General features: G+C 40.3%; 1 protein-coding gene across 3 annotated transcripts in view; it reads left to right on the forward strand.

The window, feature by feature from the left end:
• LOC115591062 (alpha-1,6-mannosylglycoprotein 6-beta-N-acetylglucosaminyltransferase B-like) overlaps nt 1–27,441 on the forward strand; it is a 140,841-nt gene that overhangs the window by 96,167 nt on the left and 17,233 nt on the right. For all 3 annotated transcript variants that reach the window (XM_030432689.1, XM_030432696.1, XM_030432706.1), the window contains exon 9: nt 22,764–22,895. In XM_030432689.1, the coding sequence (XP_030288549.1) occupies nt 22,764–22,895 (132 nt within the window). The remainder of the gene's footprint in view (nt 1–22,763; nt 22,896–27,441) is intronic.

Here is a 27,441-nt window from a genome sequence, read left to right on the forward strand (position 1 = left end):
GCAAAAAGAGCTATCCACTGAGGTTACGTAATGCCTTATAAAATTGGATTGGTCTTCAGATTCTCTCACTGGCACACTTGTTTTACCTCTGTATTTTGCTCTCCGTCTTGTGCTTGCTCTAGTTCGACCGTCGCTGTGTTTCAGCTCGCATTGTGGACACTTCCTTCCCTCTGCCTGTCTTCAGTTTTTTCATATTGGCTTTAATTGCTTTTGGTTAAAATTCCATCTCTCTCTTTTATCTGTTTGTTTGTCTGAGCGTCTAGATGTAGCAGGTAAAGACATGAGAGGTTTAGGTTGCTCTCTGCAAACCTTCAGCTAGGTAAACATGTATTCCCTCGCAGAAATATTACTTGTGCAATATGCAGAACAGGAGAATGGTTGTGAACGTGTGGGTGGTTGTAGGAGCTGTTTTTTACCACTTTCTTCGTTTTTTGTTCTGAGGTGTTTCTGATTTTCTGTCTGGCTGTGTTTGACTCCTGGCCTCATAAACCCTCCCGCTCTCTTCTCTTCCTCCCCTTGTCTCTCCATGCCCTCCCATCATTAAAGGGAAGCCTGTAGAGAGACTGGAGTACTGACCTCAGTTCACCTCCTGCTCCACCACTGGCTGGCTACAAGCTGCATTATTATACCTGCCCCAAAGCAAACAAGAATTGACACACAAAAACACATGCACATTTAAAATCCTGATCTTGCTTTCCCACTGGCAATTAGGCTGTTCTCATTTTCCTTACATCGCTGCTTACTCTTTTTTTTTGCTTCTGACTTTGTTGTGCAAGTGAAGATCCGTGCAGTTTTAAGGGGAAACAACTTGTAAAGCAGCTGACTCAAAACATTACTATAAACTTGGCTGTAGGTGTGGGGGTGAAGCGTCTCCTATTAAAAATATCCAAAGTTTGAGTTATGAGGTGAGTGTATATTGGATCTCTTTATTCGAGAGAACCTGCTGAGGTGTGTGAAACTCCTAAAGAGACTTGTGAGGTAGCTCCCACTTCAAGAGAAACGGTGGCACATTAACATTACTCAGTTGTGGGAGCTGTTTGTGTGTGTGCATATGTGTGTGTGAGATTGAGCATCAGCTTGTCTCTTTGTTAAAAAGTAGAGCGTGAAAATGAGTAGTGTGCTCAGTCGGCATCATTTTGTCTGCCTAGAGTGTCTGTGTTTGCAGAAACAAGCCACAAGCAATCTCTCTCCTCTCCTCCAAGGGTGGAATGTAACTAAGTACATTTACTCAAGTACTTAATTTGAGTTTCCACTAAAATTCAGCGGAAAGTGTTGATTTACTCCCTGTCAATTCTGTTTTGTTTTTGAGGTTTTTTTGCATAAAAAACATATTTACAATTTATTAAATGTTCTGTTCTAAATTAACCTCCACAAACTGATAAGTCAATTGAAGCTGCTGTGAATGTTGTCACCGTTTCAGCTAACTTCCTGTCCCTTTTGCAGTTAGCAATTTTCTCTATCTTCTCTACGTCACCACTTGAACCTGCAGCGGTGATCACCAGAAAGGGCAGCAAACAGGAGGATCCTGCTTGACACAGTCAAGAGCAGACAGCTCTCAATCATCTGTCACTAATAGCAGCTTTAATTAATCAACTGTCCAATATTTAATTGTTGAAGTCATTTTTCATTCAAAAGTACTTCATCGTTGTTTTAATCAAGTTGTATTTATTTGTATTAATTTAGAATGTTGTACTATTGCTTGGATAAAACAAACACAACACTGTGAGGTTACCATTTTGAACTCTCAATAATTGTGACCCAGAGCCTTAAGTGACCCTAATCCTTGCCCTTAAACCAGCCCTTAATCCTCTAAATATAGTCCTGATTGTAAGAAGTGGTCCCCGTGGGTTGTGTACAGTCAGTTTAAGGTCACCACCCCTAGGGAGTGTGTAGTCAAGCAAGAGAGAGAGTGGCAGAGAAAAGATGGTGAAAGCGAGCTGAGTAGGGGCAAAAGAGTATACGCTGTCAGTGCATCTGTATTTGTAGAAGAGCCAATATGAACACTCGCTCTGTGGAATTACCTAGGTGCAATCAGCCAAAGTCTCCTGTCATGGGCTAGGTTTTTTAAAACAGTTTCCCCTCAGACCACTTGACTATTAAAATATTGAAAATTTAGAATGGAATTTTTGCCCAATGATGGCAAAAATACTTACTACCCTAGTTTTTGTACATGAGTTATGATAATATAATGTGTAAAAGTATAACAGCACTACAATGAGGTCTGAATACTTCTGTCACTCCTCTTGGTACATCCCATCTCCTCTCCTCCTTTTCATCCTAAGGCTTCTCACCTTCCTTTCTCTTTCGGACTCCAGCAGTCCAGCTCCCTCTCTTTTGGTTCTCTGTTTCTCTTGTCTGTCTGCCTCCAGTTGTTCCCTTCTAAGCTCAAAACAGTGTGCTTGTTAGCAACTTCCCAGATTTTTATAGCATTTCATCACCCCATACCCTTTCTTCTAACCCCTCACAGACACACACACACACACACACACACACACACACACACAAGAGTAGCGCACACTTGGTAATGACTTCCCTTATCCCCTGTCTCAGATTTGAAGAACTGAGGGAAGAAACATGTGGCCCATGGGTGACTTTGTCTTTTGTTGCTGGTGTTGCTTTGACTCACTTCTCCGCATGACATTACCTCTAATTGGTCTACGTGACACAACTGGGACTCAGGAAAACAAATGGGACAAGTTGCAGCTTATGTTTCTTTAGCTGATCCAGCACAATCATTGGTGTGTGTCTATTTCTGTGGTATACATCTAGACTTATAAAGTCAGGTTTCTAGCCCTTTATCCACGGGCAGTTTTATAACAAGAAACTTTGAAATGAAAACAAAGTTTGCAGACAGCTGAAACCTAAATACACACCTTGTACTAATATATTGCTCTGCTAGCTATGCACAAGCCGATGTTCAATTGTAGTTTTATATATGGAGAACAGTTAAAAGATTTCCAGGAAACCACTTTTAGATTTAATAAATGTATGTGTCTTTATTCAAAATATCTTTGCGTTTACAGGGCAGAGAAGGAGGTATTTTGGTATAAAATACAGAAAATGTCTGTCATTTGAGACTGTGAAGCAGTTCCAGCAATTTCAATACAAACAGTCATGGAGAAGGCACAAAGAGCTGTTATAGCGTTTATCTGTTTCCTGATCAGTTTGACCACTAAAAAATCTGTGTGGGTGAAAGGGAGGCGTGAATGAGAACCTTTGAAAATAATAAAGCTTTTGTGTTCGTTTTCTGTGCTTTTTGTTTGACTAAACTTCTAAAGTGCATACCGTAAATAATTATTCCTCCTAATTTTGTCAGTTACCATTTTGCATGCATCACCACCAACCTCCTGATTGGAGTATTGACAATCCAGATTCTCGTGTAGCCCTGGAAAACCAAGCTGGACACAGCCAGTTTTGTGATTTCTGTATCGAATCCCTGGATTTATCAAGTTAAAAGACACAGTTAATGTCACATGTAAATGTGGCCTGATAAACCTAGGCGGAATGCAGTCACTGTCCGTGTTATCAGTGACAACTGTGCATCTGTCAAAATGTTATATGCCAATGCCATAAAAAAGTTCTACTGTCCCTGTGGAGAAAGTTTCTCTGGAAGCAATATTAGCCCATTAAGTCATTTTGTGTAGTGTGTACAAGCAAAATGGCAATTGCACAAGAAAAAGGGATAGAAAAGGCAGTAAAGGCAGACTCAACTGTCTGACTATGTTACAAAAGGTTAAGGGAGGTTAGCCTCCACCAGCTGCAGGGCCAAACAGTTGGCTCTGGCTGAATAAAGTGAGAGAGAAAAGAATAGCTAGACAGGTACAACGAGGACATGAGTGAGAGACAAGGTGCGTGTGTGTGTGTGTCTGTGTGTGTGTGTTGCATGTGAGTGTGCATGTTTCATCATCCTAGGCACTCAGGGCTTTTCAATCTCCTCTTACCGGGGAATCGGAAGCAGGGGAGGGGAGCTGTAGCACTGAATAGACTCCATGGCCTGGGGACACATTGAGCCGAGCTCCAGTAAAACCAACGCTTTCAGACATTCATCAACCTCCTTTGCCTCACCGAGCTTTATTTCACATGAAAAGTTGCCCAAGGCAGACAGAAACTGAAATAAGGAAAGTGACAGAAAAGAGAAGTTGGAGGAAGTGTAAACTCATGTAAAAACACATCTAGTTTTTCTTAAAATGCTCTCTCAGACTGACCCATTACAGCCTTCTTCTTCTCTGTGCACTAGGCCTTTGTTGCTCTCTGGCAGAGGTAAAAATGCAATAGATACTAATGACAGCAAACTATCTGAGAAGTGATCTGTGAAAGCATTTTGGATTCATGGATACAGGTGTTTGCTGACTTTTAAAATAAAAATGCAGTGAGTAATCTTGGCCTGAAATAATGGTAGGAACTCATAGTACCTAAGTTGGCAAACAAAAAAATTAAGCCCCTGTTTAAATTTGTTGCACTTAATTCATTGAAACAGCCTATTCTTTGAAATTAGAGCGGCCAAAAGCATACCAACTGCAAAAAGCAGAAGGCACTCATTAAAATGTTCTTTCAGAGAGCTTGTGTATATTTAGCTATAAATTACTTAGTAACTTAGATGGTCTGGCTCCAAATTTTATAGAATTACTGCAATCTAGGAGCACAATTTAAGGTCTGCACTAAATCAATACACAAATGGTGTATTTGCAAAAACAATTATCTCCTTTGATTTATTTATTTTGGTTTCTTTTTTGGTGCATGCCTGGGAATGTTAATTTAAAGAATTCCGTGTATCTGTTTTTGCAGTTTAACTTTTCATATGTTAAAAAAAAAAAAAAAATGAATACAACTAAGTGATGTGTCACTATAACTGCATTACTTTGTGTAGTGCCCCATCAAAGTTCTAAAGCAAGTTTGTCATGGCTAGTGTTTTGTATCGGCGTGGTTATTATATGTAGACTAAAAGGTGGAGTAACTTAGTGAAAGATTTGGCAAGACATCATACATACTATAGGGTGAGGGATTAAATTCTTTCTTGGTATAAGGGAAATAATGAGCTCTGGCTTGAAAGATTATGAACCTCATAATAGGGCTGGGCGATATATCGATATAAGTTTTATATCGATATATCGATATAAGTTTTATATCGATATATCGATATAAGTTTTATATCGATATATTTTTGAAATGTGATATAGAATTAGACCATATCGCATACATCGATATAGTTCAAATTTGCGCTGTGATCCTTGCTCCGGGCGAGCCGCTGACCCGGAGCTCTCTGCACTGCCCCCCCTGCCCCTCCTCCTTCATGCGCAGAGAGGGGAGGGGCTGGAACAGACACTCCGGCACTCTTCAACAAACACTTTGGTGGCCGCCGTTGCCCCGCACTTTGGCCTTGATACCCCGTGAAAAAATATCATCACACGGCCACCGGACAGCGTAGCGAGCTTGTCTTGAATTACAGCCACCTGAGTGCACAGTAGTCACTCACAGTAACTTCAATGAGTCCGCGGTTCGCGCAGGTGGAGTCTCATCATCACGATGATCTCACGTGAAAGCCTCTCAAACAGCAGCAGCGTCTCAAAACAGAAGAATGAAACTTACAGTACAGCGAGCGAGCGCAGCGTAACGATGATACGTAACTGACTTATGTGGTAGGATTTAGTCTGGTAAAGTTGGAAGATTCGAACTTCCCGGATCAATAACTCATAAGTGAAACCTTGTTAAAACACAAACGACGGCTCTTTCCTACCGTACTACGATAGACAACGAGCTACAACCGTATGTTCATCAAAACGAGCGTCTGGACATTAACTCTGGTCTGTATGGTCAGCCAGCTGTGAGACGAGGGCGCAGGGACCGTCTACAAAGTGCAGCACTGAAAAGAGAAACTACAAAAAATATTCAATAACTTCACTATTATTCAGAGTGTAGTGCCACCAAAATCACTCCACACATCAGTGGTCTCCTGGTGGTTATTCTAAATTTTTTTTTGTTTAGAAAAAATGTGCTTTGCCATAATTTTGGGGAATTTCTATTTGGGAGAAATATTCAGTAACACTAATATTCAGTAAGGTGTGACAAAACTCACCTCACTCTAACCCTACTTAAAAAAACAGTTTTGTAATGTAACATTAACTTGATATTGGTATTTAAAAAATGTTTTAATACATAATCCATGTCTTATTATAAATTAGGATGTTATGGTATCAGTCTGAAAGGTAAATCAACACATTTTACTCAGTGGCCTTTGTCCCCCTAACAAAAAAAAAAAAGTGAAGGCCAAATGGACTTGCCCCTAAAATGACGAAATTCCCACCCACATGTCATATTTGGCTTTGATTTTGACTGAACATTTGCATTCTCACTTTGCATAAAAATATCGGGATATATATCGTATATCGATATTCAGCCTAAATATATCGGGATATGACTATTAGTCCATATCGCCCAGCCCTACCTCATAATGGTTCTTACTTAGATCACAATGCAGTGGTGCATGGCCACTACTGACAAATTAGTGAGCAGTACCTGCAGAGCAAGCACATCATCATCAATTTTGATGTTGAGAAAGTACGCACTAATGCATTAAAGGAAAATATCAATAGTCGCATCATCAATAATGTGCATCGTAAAACTGAACAGTCAGGAGAAGACCACCTACAGTACACATTCTGGCTTCTTGTCCTTGTTCTCCCTTGTTTTTTGTTTTTTGTATATAATTTTGTTTTTTACCAGTGGTTCCCTATGAGCATGACGTCTTTATCTATTCTGTATCTACCCATAAGAATAAATAATTTTAGCTTTAAAACTTAAAGTTAAATGGCATTCAAACCAGAAACACCAATTTATCATGTCAGTGCCGAGCACTGCTAAAATGGGGCGAGAACCCTCTTATTATCCTTATTTTCATTTGGGGAAGACTGCTTGCTAGTTATGTCTGAGCCCGTACTATCGCCACTTTCACTGAGAAGAGAGTGCAACTGATGTGAGCAAAGTCAGGCATAATTGGGTTCGGAACCTACATACTCTACCCCATGAGGCGCCCTCAGAGTTGTTAAGAGTTAATGCGAAACCCAAAACCTTTGCTCAATGATGCTGTCAGTGTCTGCTCTCTGTAATGGTTTAAAAAGTGACGGGCTGTCAGAGCCGGGCTCAAACTGATATCAGTACACCTGATGTTTCTGTGCCCTCTCCTGAGGAGAAAATTGGGCCAGTTTAGGGCAGCCAGCCTTGAAATTAGGCTCAGCGAAGAAGGGTGTTGATTTCCCTAAATCTAAATAGATTGCTGTCTCTCACCTTTACTTTTTTGTTTGATTTCCCACTTTGTCTCACTTTAGCTTTTTTCTCTCACTCTATCTCTGCTTTGTGCAGTGAGTTCTGGGTAATAACTGAACTCAAGCAGAAAAAGGAAGCTATAAAACACACTGGCAGTTCTTTTTGTGGGTACCCACAGTATGAGTGTAGATAGACACACTGCTTCTTTACTGCCCTGTCGCTAACAAACTGACTGTTTCTGCTTCATTTGTCTGATGGAGAGATGTGAGCAGGGTCTGTAACATCTGTGACCTACAGAAACCACATTCCACCACTTTTTTTATTTTTTTTATTTCTAAGTATCTTTTGTTGAGTTAAAATCATTAATATGGTGGATTTTAACCCAGAGTGAGACCTTAGCTGACTTCTGTTGTATATCAAACTTTTGTCAAAGCCAGTTGAGTTTTGAATCAAGAAAAGTCATCTTTGCTCATCTTTGGATTAATAATTACTCTCCAGTTCAGTTATAGCTCTTGAGCAGCTGCTTGTGTTGTCTTGAAATTAACAGTCATTTGACTCACTGGTCATTACACCTTAACCATGCCCGTATGGTGTGCCCCCATGCTCATAGGTTGCCGATTGGTTGAACCACTGTGTGTTCAGCCACAAGCACATACTGTAGCTAGGTAAGATGGATTCGCAAATCCAGCTGCTTCGCGAGGTAAAAAGAAAGTAACTACTAATACTACTGTCAGTATTAAACCGGGGCAAACCAGTACTGTTTTAATGACCTATCCATTCAACATGACCTACTCCCTCTGCAATCTTTTTGGCTTTATTACAACCCAGTATTTCCTCATTTGCTCGCAGTGGACTAGAGTCACAATCCCAAGTGCTCTGGAGAGTTTTGGCACTTTGTTGTTTGGCACATACAGCATGTAAACACATCTCTCTGACAGCTTCAACAATTCTCAGCAACAAAATAGACAGGGTAACTTAACTCTGTGTTTTTCCACTCCATCAGATTCAAAACTTCAACTTGTATGAAACTGGAATTTAATTGTTTTGCATGGCTGCCCCACAGTGTTATGAGCTCGACGTGCAGACACACAACTTGCTAATTAACACTCATCAAGTCGGAACAAAAGTTAGTGAAGATAACACTAGAGACTTTGTCAGCATGTTATTGAGGCATGGATGAGAGGTGGGTTGATTCTGCCATCGACTGCTTCTCGAAAAACTCTTTTATCTAGTGCCAGTGTGGGTTTGAGCGTCTAATTTCAGGTGTGAGCTCGAGCTCAATTCAGGCTGCTGAGTGCAGCTTCAGAGGGTCAATGGTCTACAGCACACATCGATAAAAATTAGTTCAGTTGGTGCTCTGCCCTGTCAGCTGGGTAATACTAATGAGTTCACTTGAATATGCTGTGTGTGTGTGTGCATGCATTTGGTGTGGAAAGGCGCTAGGCTCTACACACCCACTTGACTCAAAATGATTTCTGTGTGTTTGTTCCTGCACGTTCATATATATGTGTGTGTGCGTCCACATTGGAGCAAACGGCATCTACCCGCTGTATCACAGAGCAGCACTCTGCTTGTGTTTCATTCCTTCCTGAACGCTGGTGGCAGGTTGCAAAGTGGATCTATTTGATCCACACCATGTGTGAGAGCATATTGATATGTGTCTTTGCCAAAGTATGTGTTTGCACACGCATATCCCACCATATGTATTTTTATACGTGTGTGCTGTGTGGTCTCACATATTTATTTGTCTGTCTGTGTGTGCTTGTGTGTGTGTGTGTGTGTGTGTGCATGCACGCACACATTTTCAATTCCCTCGACTTCCTCCGTCACAACCAATGCACACTCTTATTCTTCTTGATTTAGTGGGATTAGATCAAAAGTTGCTGACGAAGGGAAAAGAGCCAAGCGCCTGACGTCTCGAGAGACAAAGCAGGAGTTGGCTTTATTAGCAAAGGATGCTCTGTGTGTGTGTGTGTGTGTGTGTGTGTGTGTGTGTGTGTGTGTGTGCGTGCTTGTGTAAATACATTTTTCTATAAATTCTGTTAGATCTTGGAGGTTATACAGTTGTGCTTTTTGTTCTTATTATCATTTAATTGTAAAGCTGCCTCTCTCACAATCTCTCTCTCTCTGACTAACTCTCAAACACAAACAAACAAACACACACACACATTTCCTTTCCCAGATATTCACATCTCCCATTCCTGAATGCCTTTTTTACTACTTAACAGCCACTTAATCTTTTGAACACTACTTCTTTTTCTTGCTCTGCCCTCTCCTCCCTCCTCTTCCTCTTTACTCCTCTTCTTCTCTCCTCTCACTCACTCCCACTTGTTTTCTCCTCTTTTTTTCTCTCTCTCCTTTCACCTTGCTCCCCCATCTCCCCCTCCATCTCTCTCCCCTTGCGTCTCTAACACCCCCTTTCTGCACTGGAGCTCTTCATCTTAGAATTGCATTATCTTTGACAGGAGTGTTGAATTTTTTCCTCTTCCTTCTTTTATCTGTGATTCATCCCTCCCTCCCTCTCTCTCTCTCTCTCTCTCTGTCTCTCTCTCTCTCTCTCCCTCATTCTCTCTCTCTGTCTCTCTCTCTCTCTCTCTGTCTCTCTCTGTGTGTCTCTCTCTCTCTCTCCCTCATTCTCTCTCTCTCTTTCTCTTTCTCTCTCTCTCCCTCATTCTCTCTCTCTGTCTCTCTCTCTCTCCCTCATTCTCTCTCTCTATCTCTCTGTATGGTGTTTATGATGCCTTCCAGCTACCTTATCTAGTGCACCCTGCCTTGGCTGATAACTGGGGCCTGTCAGCTCCAGCTAGCACTGCCGTATATGTACGTGTGTTTTGGTGCATGTGAGTGCTCCTGTGTAAAGGATTGTGTTGTGTGTGTGTGTGTGTGTGTGTGTGTGTGTGTGTGTGTGTGTGTGCGCGCGCGCGTGTGTGTGTGTGTGTGTGTGTGTGTGTGTGTGTGTGGTGCGTGTTTCAAGTAAGAGGAACTTTGCCAACACGCACAGATTGCCATCCCCTGGGTGTAATCAGCGGCGGATGTGGAAACAGATGATTACATGGATGTTTAAATGTTTGATTACTCTGTGTGTGTGTGTGTGTGTGTGGGTGTGTGTGTGCTTGTGTGTTTGCCCAACTATCATTTGATTGAGCTAAGAATTAAGAACATGATGATTTACAACAGTATTTACTTTTTCAGACAATAATTTTAAGTATTCCAGTTATCTACACTACCACACACACACACACACACACACACACACACACACCAATGCGGTAACTTCTTGACATATAAAGTAAACTTGTCTTCCTTAAATGTGAGTATTATACAGCCTTCAGCTGCCTCCAGGGTCCACACATAAGAGGATCAAGCTGGTGTTGCACAATTTGTCATCATGTCATGGTGATAGAGTTTTTAACCAAATTCAACTCTGTGAGCTTTGAGGCGGAAACTTTTTTTGATGTCACCTCATGCAACACCAAGGCATTACTATATGGTTTTCTGTCTGTCTTCTTTCCTGGCTGAGGACTGCTTAGATTTTTCTTTCATGCATATTGTGCATTGAGATTAATCTCAAAGCTCAAAGCAAAGAATAAAGACAACTGAGGTTGAAAATGCTTCAGTCAAATTACTGTTTTTGCTTCTGAAAAACTAAATAAACAATGTTGCTGTCCTGCTAGGTCAGGGGGATTGTTTGTGACATCAAAATAGTGATTAGCTTTGAATGTCAAAAAATTTTAATCACATTGATGAGCAACAAAGAGATTATTTTCTTTGATGATAGAAGTTCAAAAAAATGAAATACAAAGCTTCATGAAACAGAATACTGGGTTCAGTACTAATGTGTTATTTTAGCTGTAAAGTTATTAAACTTATTATATGACTGTACTATGTCTCAAAAATCAGTCTTATGAGTTGAAAATGACCCAACATGCAATCTGCCGTTTTAAATCATCCTGACTGAGAAATCAAGATCAAAGCCATCTGAACAGAAGTAGGTGGCCCTCCTCTCCCAGCTTTATTTTTTAGCAAATCTTCTACTTTATTTTATTTTTCAGTTTTACTGCACACACAATGATTGGCCTGTGTAGTCCTCTCCTACTTTTTATGCCTCCCCACTGGTAATATGTTTTTGATCCTTCCTTTTCATTCTTTGTGAATGAGATATCTCAGCAACGGCCTTGAGGGAATTTCATCAAATTTGGACTAACTTGGACTCAAGATAATTTCAAAGGTCAATGTTACTGTGACCTCTCAAAACACATTTTGGGCCAAAACTTCATATGCTAACTATGACAACATTTGAAGTGAGGAGGCAAACATTTTGTGAGGCGGTAATTCTTGTTTGAATTTGCTGGGAGGGAGGGCACTAGCAGAATCTAGGTGCGCAGTTACACAGTTTCTTCTTGGGATGCGTCGTGAGTTTTGCAGAGCCATCATTATGAAGTAGACCAGACGACAGCAAAATCGAAAATAATGTAATCTAAATCTGATGGCAAAGAAGGACAAACACACAACACACACACACACACACCATGGATGGAAATTAGCACCCGCCAAATGTGGGTGAATTTGTGTGCTGGCGGGTGAATTGAATCGGTTTACAAGGCACTGTGGCGGGTTAAGTCCAGTCAGATCTGAGCCAAGTAATCTTAATGATCAATATCTTGGTTAAGCCATAACAGTGCGCTTTCCGCGACCCTAGAGTTAGATCCGGTCAAATTATATGTTTCTGATCGGACCGAATTGTCAATTGGACTTCAGAAGGGCCGGAATTCCAAAAGTACTAGAACGGCCATAAGAGGTCATTGTGACCGCTAGATTTTAAGCTATAATCCCTCATGTATATACCAGATTGAGTGATGAATGCATTCATTGTGTCATGATATTTTTTCTAAAAATGAAATTACACCAAAATGTACATTGTGAAGTTATCCCACATTTTGTTCATTTCATAGCAACCTCTTGTGGGAGCAATCCCCCCTGCAGGTTATTTGGGGCGGTTGTATTAACCTGCCAGATCTTCTTTTTTATGCATGCCATTGTTTTGACTGGTGAAGCTGAGCTGGTGAGTTAAAAGATGTATACAATGTGATTACAACCTATGTTGAATACTATAAATATGTTCATGTATGCTGATTATGCAGTGGATAATATGTCCGTGTCATTAATATTGTGGTTTTGTTTTTATTTTGTGTCATTTCAGTTGATTACCTGGCTAACGGCACGGTTACTGTACATGTGTTAGCGAGCATAGCATGTGTGACACAGGAATGCTTATGCTAAATAAACACGTGAAAGACAGTGATCAGATGTCAGAGCTTGAGTGTGACACTGTTTCATCAGTCAAGAACACCCTTTACAGTAGGAGTTATTAGATTAATGTAGTTAGTTTGATAAAATTGTACATACATTTTAACATGTTTAATTATCCATTTATCAATATTCATATCATCACACATAGTAAACTGTAATTATTGCATATTTACACAAGATTTTAATAGAGAGAAAATTAACAATTAAAAGTAACTTATTTGATCACGAAACATTTCTTTTTAACACTTAATAATATATAATAATAAAAATAATAATCATCGAAAAAGCTGGAATTGAGCTGATCCAAAACAAAAGCAAACAAATAGCCGTTGTGATCACTGATCACAGTCTCGCTCAATAACAGATAATACTAATAATAATTAATTGAATTAATTAATAATTATTGCCCCAAATTACCTACTTTCCACCACATGTTGGCTCTTTGATCTCTCTGCTTATTGTTCTAAGTGTGGTGGACTAGTGATCAGAAGGTCGCGGGTTCGAATCCCGGCTCCCCTGGGGCGGAACTGAGCTACTTGTCGAAGTATCCTTGAGCAAGATACTGAACACAAAAAATTGCTCCTGATGTGCAGTCGGCAACTTGTGTGGCAGCCTCTGCCATCAGTGAGGGTCCTGCGATGAGCTGACAACTCATCCAGGGTGTACCCTGCCTTCGCCCATAGAGTTAACTGGATTTGGCCCCAGTAACCACCCGCTAATCATTAATGGGTATCTCATAATTACTAAATAATTAACTCTGGTAACAAGCACTGATTGGGAAATACTATGTGCGTGTCTTGTGCATTATACTGTACACATCAAGGCTAGAATATAAAAGTGGCTGGTAGATTTTAGAATTTACCAGCCACAGTGGCAGGTGGACAAAAAAGTTCATTTCCATCCCTGACACACACACACACAGTGTAGTTCTTGTCATGGTCTCACAGCTGCTTCTGTCCTCTTCTTACTGCTGGCCCTGTCCTGCCCTCTGTCAGCCAGGACACTGGTGATGACATTAGCTGACAGCACTGATTGGAATGTCATTCAACTTTTGTGTCATGCAGACAAGCACACACACACACAAATCACAGACTCTTGAATACAGTGCAAATGCATGTATACACATGCACAACAACACACAGTCAGTCACACACATTCCTGTGGCCAGTATGGATCATTTGTTCTCTCTGTGTTGCCAAGTAAGAGGAATCTCTACCTCACAGCTACTCGTACTACACACATATGTAGGACTGGATAGAGCGGGACACCAGACCTATGCATTTGCTTATAAAATGAGTACAGATCAAAAAAGATATCTCTATTTCTGCACCACTTGACACAGATAAATACATACATAGACACACACACATACAGCATACACTGTGATAGACCTATGATTAAAATGGCAGATATGAGATCTCCACAAGCACTGTGTGTTATTGCTCATTTTGTGCTTTTGTGCGTCTGATAACACCCTGCTAAATTGCTCCACAGGAGATCAATACAGTCATCTGGAATTGAGTTGAATAGCTATATGGAACCATGCTCAGGAAAACATAACTCACATACATCTACTCATTGCAAGCACACACATACACAGCATTTCACTGAGATTCTAGTGATTGATTATTTACTGAATGAGCAGAGAGCTCAACGTTATTAAAGCTGACAGAGTTGATAGTATGAGACAGAGAAGAAAGGAATGTAGAGTCTGATACATGAAGGGTCACGATTTAATATGCTGTGTTAGATGTGGTTGAAATTAATACCATTCGGTCAGTTCACTGTATTTCACCAAAAAAAAAAAAAAAAATTACAAGTACAGCAATCAATTTGATGTTTTACAGCTCCATTCAGATTAAATGTTGTTGATTTACATAATCTCTAAAGTTTTACCTCGGACAGCACAATTTTGTAAAAGATATCACTATTTAGATGTCAGTTAGCTCTAAAGATCACATGCTATATTTGGAAGTCTGAGGAATTGGTTCAGCACAGGTTGAGCATCTCAGCTATAATGGAGCACCTCCTATCAGTGTTGTGTTCCTGTATAACAACCAAAACGCTTCAGTTTGATTAATGACTGCGGTGGAATACCTGCCGTGTCCTACAGATCTCCTTGTATTTCTAATTTTGCCAGTTTTTGTTCCTTCAATAGCGAATGTTGCCATGTTAAAATGTTTCTATGAACACTGAGTACTTTACTATTTTGATGTGGTGCGGCATCAACAAATCTATTAGCAATATCACACAGGTTTCCTATATGATCAGTGGTGTAACAGGCTGTATAGGCTTTGAATACTCTTTACAGTAGTGGTGAAACATTAAGTGATATGTTGCTCTCCAGTCTGTCTGTCATTGCGTGTGTGTGTGTGTGTGTGTCGGTGTCGGTGTCTGTTTGTGTGTGTGTCGGCGTGTGCATGTTTGAGACAGAGTTCATTCTGAGGGCTCGTTGACTGCATGCCAGCCAGGAGACAAGAGAACCTTGGGTAATTGGACTCCTATGTGGCCCTGCGTGGCACTGGAATTGTGTCTGGGATGGCTGCCATCCCAAGTGTGTGTGTGTGTGTGTGTGTGTGTGTGTGTGTGTGTGTGTGTGCATGTGTTTGTATTTGTATTATAGCTACTCTGAATATCCGAACAGGTTTTATTTTTCTACTTCTTAGCATTCACACATTTACATTAATATTTTTATAGGTGTAACGTTTTTCTTACTTTCTATTTGTTTTTTTATCCTAATATGCAACTTTAATTATCGATAAGGCATTTTCAAAATAGACATGTACAAACAAGTTAATGCCAAAATTTCAAATTAAACCTTCAAAATTCCTTTGAATAGTTGCCAGTATCTGCGTGTGTGGGTAACACACACAGCGAACAGCGCCAGTAATTCAGATGTGCCTCCATCAAACAGTGCCAAATTGCAACTCTGCTTTGGAATTCACTCTTCAGTGTTAACTATCTGTTTGTTTGTTGAGAAATAGATATTAAACCACAGCTGTGAAATTTTTTTTCAATTAAAGTTAGCAACAGATTAAATTTAACTTGTAAAAATACAGAAAAACATTTCTCTGTAACAAGCCTGTAGTCTGTTTCTAACACGGGACACTGAAGTACAGCCGGCTAAGCTGATTTCCATTGAATGCCTATACAAGATGTGTATAGAGTATTTATGCTGTACAAACCTAGATCAAGCAGTGAATTTAATGGACAGCTGGTTCAGTCCACTTTGTAAAAAATATGCCATCAAAAGGTCAGGTGATCAAGGAACCTCCATCAGCAAAAGAGTGAAAAAAATTTAACGAATAAACAAATCATTTTCACTCTTGGCCAATGTTGTATGGTTGAAAGCTGCCAAAGAGAAGGATTAGAGGGGAAGAATGAGAGAAACAGGCTGCTGACAAAAAATGAAAAGCTGAGGAGCTGCTTGTATTCTGTCATGCTACTGTTTTCTCAGCTGTTGGTACGTTACAGTCTGTTTTTCTTTCTATATTTTCTTACTTTCTCTTTGTCATTCTTTTCCTCTCCTTTTTTTCTTTTGAATACCAATTAGCAAGACTGCAAAACCCCTTTATCGCTGTCCTCCAGGTTTCTCTGTTATGAGGGAGACACAGGCAGACTGATAGACATCTGCAGGCAGACAAAAGGACTGACTGAGTTCCAGCGCTGCTTGATGGAAATGGATTGTACATATTGTGTTATTGCTTCCTCAATGAATAACCAGAGATGGTATAGTGGTCATTATAAATTACAGATTTGTGTGCTTTTGATGGAACACTGATTGTATGATACAAAACATTGCTAAGGTTCTATAAATATAGTTTAGTAAGATTTATGCAAACTTTTAATGGATTACTTTTCAGACCTGTGGTCACTACAAACTGACAGTATAAGTAACATCGTCAATAGTGCCCAATTGTGAATGGATTGACATTCAAGAGTATTTAATTAAGCAAGAATATGATGGGGATGTTTATTACAACTGAGTAGGCGTACTTTATGTACCTTGGGAAATTAAATAGGCTGTCAGTTAATAGCAGTTGTTTGAGCTCATTCTGTTAAAATGACGTAAACAGGCGCGCAGGTGGTCGAGTGGTTAGAGCGCATGCCATAAACGCAGCCGACCCCGGTTCGAATCCGGCCGGAGGTCCTTTGCTGCATGTCACATCCCCCTCTCTCTCCCATATTTCATATCTGTCTACTGCTTAATAAAGGTGTCTACGCCAAAAAAAATCTTTAAAAAAAAATAAATAAATAAAAAATAAAAAAAAATAATAAATAAATAAAATGACATTAACATCCTTTATGTGCCAATCAGTGAATTTCCTTATGTTTCAGTTATTCCGTTCTGCAAAATGTTAAATGTGAAAGTAAATTGCAAGACTGTAGTTAACACATTTTTATTAAATTATAGAAGCTCAGTCTCATAATTTTATATTATACTTCAACATGTTCTGAAATAAAAATAGACATCTCATGTAATTAGTTTCTCCATTAAAAAGCAAAGCATGTCCCAAGCTTTATTATACTGTTATGGGACACTTTAGTGTGTGACTGAGGCTGTAATGAGCAACCTTCTAGTCCAAAGTCAGGAGGTTTAAACTTGAGGCTTTACTGGGAGGGTCAACAATACACAGTTTGTTCAACAAACATTAGCCAAACACTCCCAATCCTCCAAATGAATTGTCTTCCACCTTGTCCTTCACTAAAGAATAATTATGAATACAGCATACCGGCTTAGCAAGCAAGCTCCAATGCTGAGGCCTCCTAAGAAGCTGTTTAAATGTCCTGTCTGAAGCTTCATGAGAGAAGAGTTTATTAACGATCCAGATGCATTGCGAGGCAGCTGGTGACGTTGTAGCACCCCACAGTCTTCCGTGAAGGAGTCTGGTTTTAGGACCTAAAGCACATTCATCAAACTTCTGTAGCAAATCTAAATAATGCTGTAGCAGGCTGGCTCATCTCCGATATGTGATTGGCTCTCATTGAGTGGGCTCTTTGAATAGGCCTCTTTAACTATGAGAGCTCTCCATTATCTATACGGATGGAGGCAGACATTGTATCACTAATGGAAACGAGACTAATGAGGGGCACCACACTCCAGGCAGAGTGCACACTTGAAATCCCATCATACTGTTTCATAATGTGTTACAGGGTTTCAGACCGCATATGGTGGCTAGCTTCTAAAATGCTTGGATACAGGCAACACTACAGCTGTGATTAAAGGAGGACATTACCATGGGGTGAAATTCAAGAGACTTTGGCTTGTAAAACTTTTAGCAAACACACTTAAAGTATAGCTTCACAATGTTTCACAGTCTTACAAGTCACAACACTCACATTCATGTTCAGTGATACAGTTATTGGTCACTGTAATTGTTCCTGTTCATGACACAGTCCTTGTTCTATATGCATAATAGATATACTTTTTTTTTTTTTTTTTTTTTAAGATTTTTTTTGGCATAGACACGTTTATTAAGCAGTAGACAGATATGAAATATGGGAGAGAGAGAGGGGGATGTGACATGCAGCAAAGGACCTCCGGCTGGAATGGAACCAGGGTCGGCTGCGTATGTGGCATGCGCTCTAACCACTCAACCACCTGCACGCCATAATAGATGTACTTAAGTTCACCTGAAGCTAATATGAGTCCTCAGAAGATGGAGTCAGTCCCTTTTTTTGGTTCGCCAGACAATATTCCTTCATCCTATAGGAAACTATTCTGATGAGGGATTTCAACCTAACTGTTTACATAGACGTTACATTAATTGATCCAATGTGTATTTCATGAACAGAAGCATTTACTCAGAATATACACTTTGCTTTTAGAGGTTGTGAGGCGTCTAATCTTCCAGACGTATAACAAAAGAATACTATTTGACTTGGCTGCACAGTATGAGGACTGTGGATTTTGTCTCTCATCCCTTACACTGTAATTGCTTTAGGAGAGTGTACTAGAGCTGTAGTTGTACTCAAAATTTATAGTTTGGTATGTACGTTGCTTTCAGGGTCACAGTCTAGTATGTTTTCAGTACAGCTGGGAAAACAAAAGGATATAGAAAATCCCTTTTGTGTCATTTTTAATGGAGACATTTAACTCATTATCTCGAATTGTTACTGTAAAGCCCAGTTTAGACCAAAGATTCACGACACAATGAAACCGTTTTAGTACATTGCATAGAAACTTTGCAGCAGTGTGAACTGGCCCTTTGCAGCTCGACTTAGGCTGATGGTGTTGCCAGTGACTTAGCCTGTCGTCGGTGGATGGTTTTAGAACATAATAATGCATGTAATCAATGTAATCAACGGCTGCTGCTTAATTAACAACTGCACTGCTTTTCCTCTGCTCCACTTGCATTCACAGCCACTCTGCAGTGCTCGCTCTCTCTCACCCAAGCATACTTCTCTCTACGTTACTTTCTCTTTCTCTCTTGCTTCATGATGCACACGCCCTTTATTCATCATGTCATCATCACTACAAATGTGGTAGCAAGTAACTCACTCTTGCGTAAGACACTACAAATTATATCCAGCCATAAAAAAGCCAGTTTACCGCAAATGTTCAGAGAGTCGTTGCATCTGAGATGATACACCGTATCGTCTGGTCACATTGGTGTGAAAGGGCAGGTTTTCAGAACGTACTCCTCTTGTTGTGAAATCTTTGGTCTGAACTGGGCTAACAGTTAAGGCATTCATATTCTATCATGTTTTTTAAAAATAAAGCAGCCCACAATGCAGAAGACGAAATTGAAATGAAATTGTACATTTTAAGATTTCTGTTATGGTGTTGTACTAGCACCACAATAATTTTTGTTGTGCTTCAGGTTTTTATTCTGTCAAAATTTCAACGGTTGGCTGGTGCATTTAATAATATAGTAATATACAGAAAAGGTGTGTCGAATATACGGTATGTATATGTACACCCATTGGCTCTCAACTAGATCTCATTCTTCAGCAAGAAAAAAAGAGATGCTGTTCAAACTCATAACATAACATAACATAATCATTCATCATCCACACTACAGTAAACAGTAGTTCCACATTTGCCCATTTTCATCAATCTCTGTTATCTGTGTGTTTTCACTGCTGTCTGTTGGTGGTTGGCAGCTGTCAGCAGAGCTCCTGTAAGTGCTGCCTCGCAGACACTATCAAGTGACCCTTTGGATCAGCAGCGCAGCCAAAAAGACTCCAATGTAAAACTAGCATAGCGAGATGAAATTCACTGGAGGTACGAATTGCATTACCGTCTCCATTAGCCTTTGGTCTCATCTGTCATGGAAATAAGACCTAAGTAAGAGCTAGCAGACCACTCACAGGTCAGATATCCAATAGAGGGTCTGTCAGCACGGTAACAGAGAGCTTAGTGGATCAATGAGTTGAAACTGAGTCAACCAAGAATGTGGAACTGGGCACAGTAAACCACATAATTAGGAATCATATCTCTTCTCTCCATTGGTTTGTACTGGTGTGTGTTTGTGTCTTCTTGTAATCAAAGTAGACTTTTGGGAAGTGGTCGGAGTGTATGTATCAACAGACAGACAGGCAGACGTTTGTATTTCAAAACACGTACACACATACGCACTTGTAAAGTTAAGCACCTGACACACACAGAACCTCAATATATCAGTTTATCTCTTCCTGGTTTCTCTCTCCCTCCATCCATTGACCATCTGTTGTTGTTGTTGGTGCTGCTGCTGTGAGGTACAGCAGCCAGGTCATTACACATTCAGCTCTTTCCATCCTGTTTGTTTGAATTATGTTTTGCCAAAGGTCTCCACATCACCCCTTGGCTAACTTTGATTGAATTCAGCATTAGCCATACGATGCTATTTGATCACCAAATACACTTTTAATTCAACTCTCAGTCAAACCACCATTTTAGTTTTAATAGTTTTTTTTTTTTTTTCTTTGCTTCGGAATTGTATTTTTAACTTTGATATGAGAACGTTTTTCCCCAACAAGGGGAGATGTAAACAGTTGATGAACTTCTGCTTATCGCAACTTGTTGGGTTACTTTGTCATCCAAAGTGTTTGAAGGACATGCTACGTCTTTACCATTTTGGTACGCAGTGCAAAGAGTTCCCTAAACCATGACTACTTTCATTATATTTTTCAAATTCCTTTTCATTCTGTGCTCAAGTTTTGGCCTCATCTTGCCATCTATGCAGTCTCTTTTCTCACGTGTTTTACTGAGTAGCTCAGCAGGCAGTTTGAGTATAACCACTCTAGGGTTAGGGCCTTTGATTTCTTCAAGGGGCATGCATTTAAAAATAAGTATACTTCTGGTGTTTTAAAGTGCCAAGATTCTTTAAAAATTGTTTTGTACTCAGGTCTCACTGCTGTGGTGTCTGCACTCCTCAGCAATCAGCTGTCAATCAAACCGAATTTTCTGCTGAGGAAGTTCAGTCTCTGCAGCGCTTTGTCTATTCAGCTGTCACTGCTCATGCTAACCACACAGTTTTTCTGCTGATGGAAATGTGTAATTCAGCACTCCTTATTTTCCAGATGAGTCCAGCGGATATCAAGTAACATTTATAGACATCAGAGCTCTTACATTTTTTAGCAAGAACCTTACAGTTCTACTGTATAACATAACAAGAGCTACCCAGCCCAATGAGGCACAGCAACATCTGTATGTGAACATGCTCACAATTACAATGCTGATATTTAGCAAATACAATGTTTACCATTTTTGCCTAGCATGTTACCCGGCTAACAGTTGATAATTGGCACTCAACATGAAGTGTGTCTATAATTACTATTTCTATGAAACCCAGAAAAAAGAACTTTGACTTTTACTTTGCTTTATGATCAATAAGTCATAACCAAATAAAACTAAAGTACACTGCTCTGCATCAATTAAAAAGCCTTCAATTAATGTGGCTTTTTTGTGGCTTTTTGATGTGAGTATGAATCACAAAGCCTGACAAAACAAAGTACTAACCTTTCTCTATTCTTGGTTTCATTAAGTGTCCTTCGATCCAAAAGCACTGTATTGCCTGTATTTGTGAAGTAGCACTCCGTAACCATTCTACTGGCATTTGCTCTTTTCATAGTTGTTCTAGCTAGCAGGCTAGCTGGCAGGAATCACTTGTGGAGTCATTTCAGCAAACAACATTAAAGCACAGACATGGCTCATGGATTGGAAATCTCTGCAGGTTCGGAAATTTCTGATCCATGATTTACGTTGGTATCGGACCCGATATCGATACTGGATCGGATTGGCCCCATCCCTAGTTGAAAACTTGTATTTTGAAGCAAACATGCATGTTACGCTGTGGTCCTACCTTCTCACTGAAGTTACATTGTGCAAAAAACAAGTGATAGGTGGGTTAAGTGGCTGAGACAGAGATGCCATTCAGCCTATTACAAGACGCTGTAAAAGTTACATAGTGTTGCTTGAATGGTTAACATAGGGGAAATTACATTGGTGTGCCCTTTAAGAATGTTTTACACAAAACTGGCCATATTTTTCAAAGCTGCAAAGGGTAGTAGAGCAACAAAAAAGAAAGAAGAATGTAACAGATTATTGCACAGCAGCAAAAATTACTAACAGTTTGGACTGTAAGTTCCACTCTGGCTAATTTTGCTGCAGTATGTGGCTGATCTGAACACGCCTTTCTAATATTAGAACTCTGGATGACAGATGACCAGAGGTGGAGCATAGACAGGTAGAAGTTGGCTCATGTCCTCATGGGTTATTTTGAAATCAGGGAAAATTGAAAATGCCTGAACTAATATAGTATGATGTGAACACACAGTAAGACAACTTGTCACCTCAACTCAAAGGCATTGATAGAAGACTAATACACATTTTGAGAATATTGGAAAAATAAAATCGAAGTAAAACACTTTCTGCTGGTAGATTTATACTCCACAGTACCCAGAAAAGCTTTTCAAACCTATTTTTTTTTAACATTTTTTTTAAGATTCACATGTCAATGAGTGTGTTTGACTCATGCCAGGACCACCATACTGCATATACACCTTCTCTTTACTGTTCCTTTTTTGCTACAAATCCAGAATGTTTTTTCCAAGTTAATACTACACGCTTGGATGCTCTTGTGGCTCAGCCGACTGAGGTGAAGTCAGTGGGCTCATGGGGAAGAGAGAAGGTTCACACAAAAAATACTGTCTGTCATGTTCCTCTGCTTGTTTAAACTCTGTGTTTTATTTGTGTTTGTGTGTTGCAGGTTCCTCGGTGTGCCCCCAGGCAGAGGCAGTTGCCCACTGACCGGCCCGTTGCCCTTTGACCTCATCTACACCGACTACCATGGCCTGCAACAGATGAAGCAGCACATGGGGCTCTCACTCAAGAAACACAAGTTAGTGGTCCATGTGCATTGTGTTCAGGGTTCTCCCCAGACGGTGGAACAGCGGCGCTGCGCCGCTATACCGCTAGGTCAGCACCGCTATACTCCGCGCGTGACAGTGACGACCGCCCGTCCATCCGTCCCCCGGTTGACGGCTAGGAGCTCCCGGCTGAGCGTCCGTCCGTCCCCCGGTTGACGGAGTTGATGACCGTCTGTCCGTCCATCTGTCTTCCCCCCCCCCACCGGACTGACGTTGACAAGCGTTCGCACACACACACACACACACACACACACACACACACACACACCCCGGACAGACGGTGCACCGCTACACTAAAAATTTCTGGGGAGAACCCTGGTGTTTATGTGTGTGAGTGGCTCCGTTTTCTCACTGTGTATGCTGCTTTACCTGCTTTTGTGTGTGTGTTGTGTTTCTGTAGGTGTGTGTGTGTGTGTGTGTCAGCAATTTTCCAGCCAGGCATGTAGGTTTATATGCTGTGTTTATAGATTAATTATTGCTGGTAATAAGGTGTACATGTCTGTGTCCAGATGTCTTACTGTAACTCATTCAGCTTGTTAAATTCACACACCCCATCTGTCAGACAAATAAACATACACCATCTCCATCTAGTTAAAGACATCAAAATACACAATATGTCATGTTGTAATAATGGAACAACATCACAAAGCATTATACACACAGAAACTGGCACTGCACCACCTTTCATACACTACCACTCTGCACAGCACGAGTGATAATGTCACATATAGTACAGGATTAGAGGCATTAGGGGCACAGATATTGAAAGCTCAACGTGAATGCACATTGGCACACATGTACCAATCTCCCCCCCCCCCCCCCCCCCCCCACACACACACACACACACACACACACACACACACACACAAACACAAACATCAGTCCTGTTGTTTTATTGCACTCAGAGGCTCTCTGTCAACAGGAGGGTGGTGATTAAACACAGAAAGACGAAGAGACAGGAAGACAGCAGGAATAAAGCAGAAGACATCTGCCTCATGAGGAGGAAGAAAGATTAGTGAGATGTTAAAAAGAAACAGGCAGAGGGAGAGGTTTTTTGCGCCATTACAAAAATGTGCTTAATGGCTTTTGGCACTGCTACAAAGATGGAACAACTTGGAAAGTAGGCCATGACAGCCATGAGACCAAGGCATCAAAACAGTAGTAAGTAATACACAAAACAAGAAGTGCCACAGTGCATTTTGGGGGGGGGGCAGCTGCACAACCCTGCAGAGTGGAGCAATATGAGCCAATATAACCTTCAGAGGTCTTCTGTGGTGTTGCCTCAGAAATACATAAAATTGAGAGTCCAGCTTGAGTCTCATCTTGTCCAGCCCTTTAAAAAAAATTTCAGCCACCTCAACCCCCCCGGTCCCACTCTCATATTTCCTGATCCAGTAAATTGGTGAATTTGTCTACACCCCTGTATGTGAAGGCATCCATTGGCGTTTTGCTTATTTGCAATTGTTCCCATTGTAAAGAGGCAACAATGAGATATGAGATATAAGAGGAGAGAGCATATGTGAGTAGGTAGTGAAACAGAGAGAGGAATTAGAGATAAAACTGTGAAAGTGTGCGGAAAGATGGCAACAAAGGAGACAAGTGAGAACAGAAAATGAGAGGTAACACAAAAAAAAGAGGAGTGGAAGGTATCTGGAGTCAACCTGACACCACATATAAAGGGCTGCTCCATGTATTTTTAAAATCCAATTATGAGATAGAGAGAAATGCATTACAGGTTGGCTGGGGAGCTATTTTCCCTGCACACAACCTGTTTTGCTGTCTCTCTCTTGCTCATGCGCACACACGAACACACTCACACACACAAAATCCCACATTTCCAAACCCAGACAAGACGCCACTCAGCCAGCAGTCCTCACCTAATTGCTTGCTGAGGTCAGCAGTTCTTCGCTTCGTCATTACCGCGCCGGATCTTGATTTCTGCTTTCCCTAACAGAATGTGACTTTTAGTGTTTGCAAGAGACAGTCTTTTGTTCACTCGGGACGAAGGAATTCTCTGAATGTTTCAGCGGTACAGATTGAACGAAGAACATCTATCCTCGCTGTCACAAGAGGACGCGTCTCAGTTATTTCAATTATATGAAGAATACCCTGGATATTTAATTTTATGTGGATTAAAGAGCTGAAGTGCATATTTGTTAAAATTTACAGTGTTTTGTAAAACTACATTTATTTTTCTATTTCTCCTCTCCAGTATTTCCCTATCAGGCAACAACTTCATCAGTTTATCTTAACCCAACAATTCCACTCTTCCCCAGAGGTTTAGGGCAGGTCAATGATATACCTACACGTATACACCTCTCTCTCTCTCTCTTTCTCTCTTTAGCCTCGTCAGGCTAGTCTAGTTGAGCCCTGTGTGCTGAAAGGCATCATTAATCAAGTGCTCTGAGCTTTGGGGCCCTTCAGCTCCCTTTAATTACTTTTGTTTTATGTTCCCACCGACATCCACATTCATTTATTATGCCTGGACAATACCTTGCTGTCCTGTAGGGTGTGTTGTTGTGTTTGCGTGTGTGTGCATATGTGCTGTTGTTCAAGATGCTGAGAGCCAATAGGAGATGGTCTTAAATCACACCCACTCATCTGATAATAGGACTGGCATATTGATTTCCTCTGCATGCTGAATTTACTGCTCTGATAGAGTTGGATCGGGAGAGATATCCAGGGGGAAAAGAAAACACAAGCAAAAAGAAACTCCTTAGTAAGACACGAGACAAGCTACAGAAGATGTACTTCCTGTTTGACTCTTTAGGGACACATCACTAACACTTCAGGTTTATTTAAGTAAACAAGAGAGCACGTTTCATAGAGGTATCAGTAGCTGTTTGTTTTCATTATGGTAGGGTTTTCATCTTGCGTCAACTCTTTAAGAATACTTCATAGTCAAGGTATGATAAGGATTATTCATAATACAGTTATTGATGTATCAGGGATCCTGTCTGCTGCCATGTGCAACAATAACTGACATTTCAACATCTCCCCCAGCATAATTAAATATCTATATTCGTCAGTGTATTATTAGGCTTCTTTTTCTTGTATCATTCAGGTTTTTTTTCCAAACTAACAGTGGCCCTGCTTTCCGTTGAAATGAAAACATTTAAGAAACAATCATGGCTTGAGTTCCACGGCATAACAACAAACTGCTCAAGTAATCTTACCTTACAAAGTCTAAGGCAGACTATTGAGCATAGTGAATGGGCTGCAGCAGCTGCTAAAGTCATGGAGGTTAAATGATAGATCTAAGAGAGATCATTGTACAAATCTCTACACTTTGGCAGAAGTGAGTCATTATGATATACAGTAGGTACACCACATAGTGTGAACATGATAGTTGGACCTCCCTTTTAACTACAGTATAGCCGTCTGATAGAGGACATGGCCTTTATTTTAAACAAACTGTAATACTTGTGTGTCACACAAGCTGTTACACACTGAGTTTACCTCCTGTCCTGAAAGGCAACAGCTGTGTTTGAGCTAATTGTCCAGAAAAATGTCAATAAAATGCTGCAGTCAATGATGAACTACTGTATGGTGATTATTTCTTGTAGTGCCAGGACATCCTTCAGCAAAAAACAAAATCCAAAGTACCAAATTTTTAATATCTCACTACAAATGTATGTATAAATGTCAAGTGTTCTTTAATTCAGAGCCGTAAATAATTAAGTGAAACACTGTATGTAACAGGTTACTATGGTTTGTTATATATTACCAATAGAGTCAGAGTTTTTGTCATTTTTGCAGTAGAAAACACATTAGATTTGGGATGCAAAACTCAGACAAAACACACAATAGATCACACAAACACCATATAAGACAGTTAAACAGTATAAAGCAGGAAAACATAGGTAAACCAGAGAAATGCCCACAAAAGGATAGGTCCGACAGACTCCTTTGTCAGCTTTGAAGTGCAATGCAAAGTGCATATGCATAAAATACACTGTGAAGACGGCTTAAATGGATGATGAGCAAAATTAAGAAGATGAGATAGAAGGTGTCCAAACTCCAATAAGCTTGAATAAGAAAACCTAAACATTTTGTTTACTCACAGTCATTTGTTTAGTATCAGTAAACTTTGTTTAATTAACTACATAGTAATGACTTATTACATGATACTGTTTCATAGATCAAATCTTCATTTGTCACACATATCATGATAAAAGTGCAGTGAGTGGTGAAGTGATACATTACCAGGGTCTGGATTGAGCTAATTAAATTGTACTGACATGTGCAGATAGAAGGAGCAATGGCATTACTGTCATTGCTCTGCTCCCCGATATAGCTAATGTCAGCTCCTTCATCGTGCTGGAGATGAAGAAAATTGTGAAATCATGCTTTACAGTCACTTACTCATTCATTAGTCGTGTGGCTACCAGCTGACTACCAACATAAAATCACACTCATACCAGTCAACAGTCACAGTGTGGCTGTTCTGCCAACTCTGTTTCCTGCTGCAACTCCCCCCGCCACCCCAACCTCCTCCTTCTGTGCTATGTTTCTTAG

Source organism: Sparus aurata, chromosome 1 (genome assembly GCF_900880675.1).
Source record: "Sparus aurata chromosome 1, fSpaAur1.1, whole genome shotgun sequence".
NCBI classification, from domain to species: domain Eukaryota; kingdom Metazoa; phylum Chordata; class Actinopteri; order Spariformes; family Sparidae; genus Sparus; species Sparus aurata.